An 8,182-nucleotide genomic window follows, 5' to 3' on the forward strand; every position below is an offset into this window, starting at 1 on the left:
ATTATGTCCAGTAGGTCAGTTTGTCGGGTAATCACTAAACCTTGGGCAGAGGTTACCACCACCATTTGCTCTCTGCACGATACCTGACAGTCACTCACTCTCTGCGTCAGTGGCAACACAGCCCTGGCGAACAGGACTGGCAGCACTCGCTGCCTCCCCGGCCCAGCCCCCAGGGGCTGCATGCCCCGCGCTCTGCACCCGCACTGGGGGCCGCCTGCACCGCCACCGCTGTGGGGCAGAGCCGCTGCCGGTGCCCGCACAGGCCGACACAGCGGCAACGACACGACACGACACGACACGACACGACACGACACGACACGACAGTGCGGCCCCGCCGGGGCGCGCTCCAGCCGCGCGAGCGGCCCCGCCGCAGCCAATGAACAGCCCTGCCCGCCTGACAGAGGGCGGGGGCGGTGCTGACCAATAGCAGGTCACACAGGGAGGGGCGGGCACTGCCAGCGCCCAATGGGCAAAGGCTCCGGCCCGGGGGGCGGGAACAGGCGGCGCGCGCTCACGTCCTCAGAGCGCCCCCCTCGCCGCTCCCCGGATTGGCTGGCAGCGGGGGGCGGGCCCTAGCGCGCTCTTCTGCCCAATAGAGAGGCGACATTGCGTGACAGGCATTTGGCTCAGCCAATTGTTGTCGGCGCGGAGGCCGCAGCCTCTCTCCCTGGCAAGATGGCGGCGACAGTGCCCGGTGCGGTTCCTCCGGTGGCGGCCGCTCCGCAGAGCCCGACAGCGGCTCCCGCAGCCCCGGTCGGGACCGCCCCCCCCGTGGCCGCGCCGGCCCCCCCCGCCGGCCCGGCCCCACCGCCGCCCGCCCCGCCGCTGTCGGCCGCGCTCTCGGGCCCCTTCCCCGGCGGCCGCGTGGTGCGCCTGCACCCGGTCGTGCTCGCTTCCATCGTGGACAGCTTCGAGCGGCGCAACGAGGGCGCGGCGCGGGTCATCGGGACGCTGCTGGGTAAGAGCCGCCCCGCTCCCCTCGCCCGCCGCAGGCTGCGGGACGCCCCCGGCGCGCCCTGATCCGCTGCTCTCCCTCCCGCAGGCACCGTGGACAAGCACTCGGTGGAGGTCACCAACTGCTTCTCCGTCCCGCACAACGAGTCCGAGGATGAGGTACGGGGGCTGTGCCGCGGGGCGGGCACGGGCGCTCAGCCCGGGCTGGGCACACTTGGAACCGGCTGACTCGGCCCTGTCCCGTTTCCCAGGTGGCAGTAGACATGGAGTTTGCCAAAAACATGTATGAGCTGCACAAGAAGGTGTCTCCTAGCGAGATCATCTTGGGCTGGTAAGTTCGTCCTCAAGAACATCAAGCAGTTGTGTTGGTCCCTTAAACTACTCGAAATACATCACTGGCCTTGTCGTAACTGGAGAAGCAGAAGCATTAATGCTGGTGACAGTAACATCTTGCAACTCTTACTCTACAGTCAGTGGTAAAGCTTCTACAATTCTTAAAAGGAAGATAGAATACTGGAGGCCTGCAGTGTTTGGTTTTGTTTATATCTTGCAAGGTATCACAGGGTGATGAGATACAAAATACTTTCATGGCTTTGTTAGAACTTACCACCTGTAATACATCCTTCACCACGGAAGTTCACTGTTTAGAAAGAAGGGAGAACAGAAAAGAATTGTTTCAAGTACCAAAGGCATCAGGAGGAATCACTGATACCAGCTTGAGTATGTAGTTCTGTGCTGAGAAAACGTTGAAGTACTTGTGTGTGGCATGTGAGGCAAGATCAGTACAGTGTTATGGGAACAGAGTGTGTCTGAGTGTGAACCACAATGTGTTAATTAGTCTTCTTATCCCTCTCTGATCCTACAGAACAGCTTCATTCTGTTCCTATGGAGCCAACTTCCTCAACAACCTTCTAATGGCACAGCACAGTGCAGTTCTGATGACAGGACTTTCCCTGGGAATGTGAGACACTGATGGCAGAGCAGTTGAGGGAACCAGATTAACAAGTTATGATTACTGAGTTATACCTCCTGCAGAGAGGTTTGATTTGTGGAAGACAAAGTTGGTCTGAATTTGTATAGAAGTAAAGAGTTGGTCCAGAGCACAGTGACAGAGAACTGAATATTGTGTGTCTGCTGCCAATTGTACTGACATTTTTATGGCTGGTACTGCAACACTGGCCTTGTGCATATTTTGGGTATGGGTGTGCTCAGCCTGTGAGTCCTGTAATTCCAGGACAGGGGGCCATAAAACTATAGAATCCTTACTTAAACACTTGTCCTGAGGATGCTGCTGCAGCTCAGTGTTTGGAAGTCAGTGTTTTATGATACAAACCTGTTAAATACCAGCAGTACAGAACAGTGGGCACTTGACCATTGGAAGAAAGGCTCCTCAGCCTGTGTTCTTTTGAAGGTACGCAACGGGTCACGACATCACGGAACACTCGGTCCTGATCCACGAGTATTACAGCCGGGAAGCGCACAATCCAATCCACCTCACTGTGGACACGAGTCTCCAGAATTCACGCATGAGCATTAAAGCCTATGTCAGGTACTCTGGGAGGGGAGCTGTCTGAATTACTGAGAGACACCCCATCAGGGTAACAAAAAATGTAGTGGACTGCACTGTCCCATTTTGGGCAATATTCTGCAGTAGTTAAAACACAGGGGTGAGCCAGGGATCATGGCTTGCTTCTCATGGGAATGTTCTGACCACTGGATGTAGGTTGAAAGACCTATCCTTTCAAAAGCTGGTACCTCACTGGGGTGGGGAATTGTGACTTAATTTGCAGTGCTCTGAACATCCTTGGGACATTTCACAAGATTCACACAGCTAGCAGTGATATCAGTAACTTCACCACACTGAACACTAACCTGTAGCCATTTGGTTTATTTATACATGTTAGAGGACTAGTGTGGTTAAAACATAATTGAAACAGCATCTTCTTGATGAGCCTTTCTTCCCCTTAACCCCTTCATTTTTGGCAATCAGCAATGAAAATTAAATATAGAGAAATTAAACTCCTCCACCTCACTGAATTCTTCCTAGTGTTAGCTGAAGAGCTCTCCTCTGTAAGGAAAAAATCCCAAGCCTTTCTTTGTAGAGAAAGTACTGCTTCCTGACTATGCATCTTCAGAAAGGCAGCTATTCCATGACATCTTAAAGCATAAATGGACTTCAAATTCTTTTAATAATAAGATCAATAAAGGTGTTGAGAGTGCTTTGTACTTGAATTTTGCCATATTTGTTTGTTCCTGCAGTGATTTCTCAAAGCATGGAGTATTTCAGGATAGAAGAATACCTGCTCTATAAGCAAGGAACTGTAGCTAAGGTGATAGTACTCAGCTCTTCAGGCATTCATGCTGTTAAACGTCAGACCAGCTAGGAATATTCCTGGATGAAAATGAGCAATTAATAGCATGCCCAAACTGATTTCCTGTCCTCAGTTATCCTTGGTCTTGAAATTGCTGATTTTGGTGAGAATGAGTAACCTGCTCATGTTCACGCCTCAGTGCTAACAGAGATCATTGATCTGGAAATCTATTTCTTCCTCCCTTACATATATCCATGCTGAAAATGTTTTGTTGTTCTTTTTTTTTCTAGTGCCCCAATGGGAGTCCCTGGTAAAACTATGGGCGTGATGTTCACACCCCTAACAGTGAAATATGTTTATTATGATACAGAGCGGATAGGAGGTGAATGCTTTCTTCCTATTTCGGTTATAACCATTGTTGAGACACTGTTCAAATGCTTCTTTTACCCTGGTAGAATTGCCATTCTGGGAATTTTACTGGGAATTAGACTGTCTTGCTGAAGCTGTCCTAAAAAATACGGAACAAGTTAAGAATTTAAAGTGGTTTCTGTGGCAGTTCTTTTCACTGATCCTGCTTTGGCTTTCAGTGGATCTTATCATGAAGACCTGTTTCAGCCCTAACCGAGTGATTGGCTTGTCCAGCGACCTGCAGCAGGTGGGGTCGGCATCGGCCCGGATCCAGGACACCCTGACCATGGTGCTGCAGTATGCTGAGGATGTGTTGGTAAGGCCAGCTTTTTATGAGCCAAAAAATTAGTTGGATGTAAACTTGGGCATCTTGGTTTTCTTTTTATATTTTCTTTTTCTTGGCCATAAACTTACTGAGTTTTACTCAGGCTGAATTGTGTGTTTCTATGCTTAGTCTGGCAAAGTGGCTGCTGACAACACTGTCGGGCGTTTCCTGATGGATCTTATTAACCAGGTGCCAAAGATTTCACCAGAGGACTTTGAGACAATGTTGAACAGCAATATCAATGTAAGTTCATGATGTAATTTTTTCTGTGTATTGCCAGCAATTTTGAAATTTGTCCTACAGACACAAATTTGTCTGTGATCAAAACTTACCTTTTCATACAAACGTGTTAGTAGCAAACATAGCTCTCTATTATCAGCATTCATGTTTTAAGGGCAGGTGGAGAATAAAGGAGCTCACCATAACAATCTTGCAAGCAACTGCAAATAAAAGAATAAATTTTAAAGTATTTAGAAATTATACGAGTAATCTGAAAACTAGTCCCAATTCTCCTTTCATGTTGATTGGACAAAATTAATTACCAAACTTGAAAAGTTTGTATTTCAAGGATAACTGGTGACTTGACAGCTTCCTTTGCCTGAGCTGAAGTTTGGTCTCCCTGCATAACACTTAGGACATGAACAGGGTTTGATCATGCTCCCTTATTTCTTCAGAAAGCAAAAACTAAGTTTCTGAATGTGTTGTTCATCCACAGTCTGCAAGACCAGAACTAATTTTTAATTTTGCCTATACCCTTTGACTTGCCTGGTTAACATAGATGAACTTGGAGTTAAAATTTCACAAGCAGTGTTTCATATTCCAGGAATACCCAAAGCTTCCTGCAAGGAAAGCATTCCTCAGTGTAGCACTTTCAGGACTAACAATATTTCTAGTAGCTGACTGTAAAATGCTTTACAGGTGTTAAAAATTCAGCTCCCTGATAGGCCATGATCCTTGTTCATATCTCTGATCACTGTTTTTTCCCCTCCCTTTCAGGACCTACTGATGGTAACCTACTTGGCAAACCTCACACAGTCACAGATTGCTCTCAACGAGAAACTTCTGAGTTTATGAAGAAACTATTGCAATCCTACACTTAGAGGAGCCCGAAGAATGGGTTTTACACTTTTCTATGGTGTTACAGAACTCCTTGGACCGTAATTTAATTACCTACATCACTTGGTTTACATCTTTATTTCCATTGCCCTGAGAAATCCCTAACATGTTTAGGAAATGAATGAGAATGGCTTCAGTTCAGCTGAGCCTGGTGTTCTAAAATGGAGTATGAAAATCTTTTGTCCCCTGGGTTTATCTACTTGTATAACAAAATACAGCTTTATTCTAAGAATGTATTTGGAATAAAAGCTTCATTGCAGTGGCAAGAATGGCTTCTGTCTGGAAAAAACTGTTCTCATTTATTGTGTAATGAGTCTACTTTTGAAAGAAAGGGAGGGGGTAACAGGGCATCAGGAAAGAAAAAGTGAATGCGAATGAACTCCAGTTCTGCTGACTTCTTTGCAGGGGATTTTTCCAGCTGTTAAAGCACACTGAAAGTGTAGGGGTTTGTGTTGCATGTAATATGCTTTACCATGAAGGACTGCAGAGTAGCCACTGGTTTCATAGTGGTGCTGTGTATACCCCTTCAGCAGGGTACTGACAGAGTGTGAGACAGCAAATGCAGCTTATGGGTACCATTTCTATCCATCTGATTATTTCTGATCTTTTGGGAAACAAAGTCAAGGTCAAAAGCATTAGCCCCTCGTAAAGGGAGGGGGGGGGTGTTCAGAAAATGAGAGCCAGCAATTGAGTTTATAGTAAAAGGGCTTGAAAAACATTTGTGGCTAAACAAGTGTGGCTACTGGAGTTTCCATCTTTGCCAAAGAAGAAAAGGACAGAAAAATGACAATTCACGAAATTTGAGGTTAAAAGTTGGGTGTCATCAAATCAGAATTTTCCGTTTCCTAACCCTATACTGCTGCTAAAATTATGTGAACAGAAACCCCATTTTCTCCCCAAGACATATTTCATAGTAAATTGAGTTCTAGCAGAGCCAATACCACTATTAGCTGTAACTTTGCAGTCTCAGCTAACACCATTACCTTTACAAGGCTGTTCAGCTGTACTGAGGAGGTTTGCCTAACAGAGCATCCCTGTTCTCCAACACAGCTATTCCCACCTAACTACTAATGACTGTATCTGTTTCGTTAAATGAACTTGAAATGTTGGAGAAGGATGGAAAGAGTGTTCCCCAAAATCACTTTTGTGCTAATTTGCCAGATAAATTCAAGAGTAAGACTCAGGTTACAAATCTGTAGATGCTATACTGGTTATTCCAATCTAGAGAGTTCCCCCAGTGACTCAGTGCTAAATTCTAAGTTCTAATTGCAAGGACCATGTACATGAAAACTGAAGGTATAGCAAAGAGCCTCATCTAATTTGAAAATGTTATTTGTGAGCATTAAAAACTATTAGAACTCAACTCTTGGGTTTTTTTTAGTCTGAAAAAAATGTTTTGCTTTCCCTTCTGGAAACTTAATATTCTTCAGCCATTTAATGTTCTGCAAAGTTTTTTAACATAAGTTTTGACACAGGTGAAGGAAAGCACAAGCAGCAAAGCTGGGTAAGTCTCTCAATTACTGTCAAAAGGTTGCAGGGGGGAAAGCATAATATTCTTTCCCTGGTCTTCTCTGCAGGAAACTTTGCCGTTCCCTGTTACGAAAGTGAGAAAATGTAAGAAGAAAGATTTTAACACTCTGCAAGTTGAATAGCTCTGCAGAATACTTATGTCTGCTGCAAAGAGGAAGTAGTGTTTTGGTGTGTGATTGTGTGACCTTGTGACATATACCATGTACACCTTAAATGCATGGCATTAATCCTAAGGATTAAAAGGTTGATGGTGAAAAATGTTGGATACGTTACTCTTAGAGAAGCTAAAGCAGAACAATCTGCTGTTCTCTTTCTGTGCTTTGAGGAAGGAGGAAGCTTCAATTTCCACACAAAGGAACTAGAGACTTGTTGGTTGTAAGGACTGTGAAATCCTGACGTTTGGATCACAGTGGGTGGAGCACTAACATGACTCACTGGGCAGTGACTCTCCCTTGAGCAACTAACCAAACTCGCAGCTCCTCCTGAGGTGAGCTGAACTTGCTCCCGGCACACATGGAGGGTTAACTCAACAGCCAACTGGGACTATGTGCATTTTAATGACTGCAGTCACAAGGCGGTCTAACAGGAAAAGTATTTTTAGTACACACTGCAGGATCCTGTTGGTTTGTTACACTTTGACCTATGATTCAAAGCTGACCAGACTGACCAGATCTTTCTTACAACAAACTGAGGGGAAGTTTTTGGTTTTAATTTAACTATATTGGCTGGAATAGAACATTAAAATAATTTTTATTATTTAAGTGGGGAATAATGTTCCAGTCAGGATACATAGGAGAAGCTGCAATACTTTAGTGACCTGTGTTACCAACAATAAATTCCTCTGGAAAAAAATAGAAATTGTTCCAGCAATATTGATAGAACTCAGCACTACTATGTAGTTGAGCCAAGTCACTTCAGACCAGACCTCTGTCCAGTACCATGTCTTCAGAGCAGAGGCAAGAATATTACAAAAGAGGAGAACAAGAGTTTATCTCCCAACTTCACTAAAACTGAATTTTCTAATAGTGAGAAGTTGCCTTGATTCTGTCTGGGGTTTTAGAAGGTTTCCCAAATTGCAGGCTCTAGCTATAGTTACAAGCCAAGGGATTTCCTTAAATATAGGGAGTGAAATTAGATGACCACTATGGTTCCATTTAATGCTTTAAAAAAGTAATTCCAAATATTTTTGCTGACACTAGTATTCAATTACACATTCTCCAGAAATATGCCAGTTTGTTAAAATATTTTCTCTTCTTCCTTTCACACTTGTTTTTATAACAAATTGTTCTTTTCTTGGATAGCTGAAATCCAAACAGTCCACTAAATGGAAGAGACAACAAATTGTGTATTTTGTGAGTTTACTTTGTATCTATGGAAACAGGGATTCAGATATATGCCTGTCCTGAAAGAGACATGTTTAACAGAGGTAAAATACAGTAGATGTACACTCAGAGTGTCAGCTGAAGAATGCTGTGAGGATTAAATTCTTAAAGCCACCTGAGGTGTTCTGGGCAAACAAGAGAGAACAAGCCCAGTT

At 45.0% G+C, this 8,182-nt stretch overlaps 1 protein-coding gene across 1 annotated transcript; it reads left to right on the top strand.

Annotated features, from left to right (window-relative positions):
- Positions 1-658: 658 nt before the first annotated feature.
- On the top strand, positions 659-5,377 carry EIF3F (eukaryotic translation initiation factor 3 subunit F). The gene is made up of 8 exons (XM_071564056.1): positions 659-958; positions 1,043-1,113; positions 1,206-1,285; positions 2,366-2,503; positions 3,557-3,648; positions 3,854-3,990; positions 4,129-4,242; positions 4,996-5,377. The coding sequence occupies exons 1-8, from the start codon at positions 676-678 to the stop codon at positions 5,071-5,073; spliced, it is 993 nt and encodes a 330-aa protein (XP_071420157.1). The 5' UTR covers positions 659-675; the 3' UTR covers positions 5,074-5,377.
- The last annotated feature ends 2,805 nt before the right edge of the window (positions 5,378-8,182 follow it).

The sequence above is a fragment of the Pithys albifrons genome, chromosome 9 (assembly GCF_047495875.1).
Source record: "Pithys albifrons albifrons isolate INPA30051 chromosome 9, PitAlb_v1, whole genome shotgun sequence".
NCBI classification, from domain to species: domain Eukaryota; kingdom Metazoa; phylum Chordata; class Aves; order Passeriformes; family Thamnophilidae; genus Pithys; species Pithys albifrons.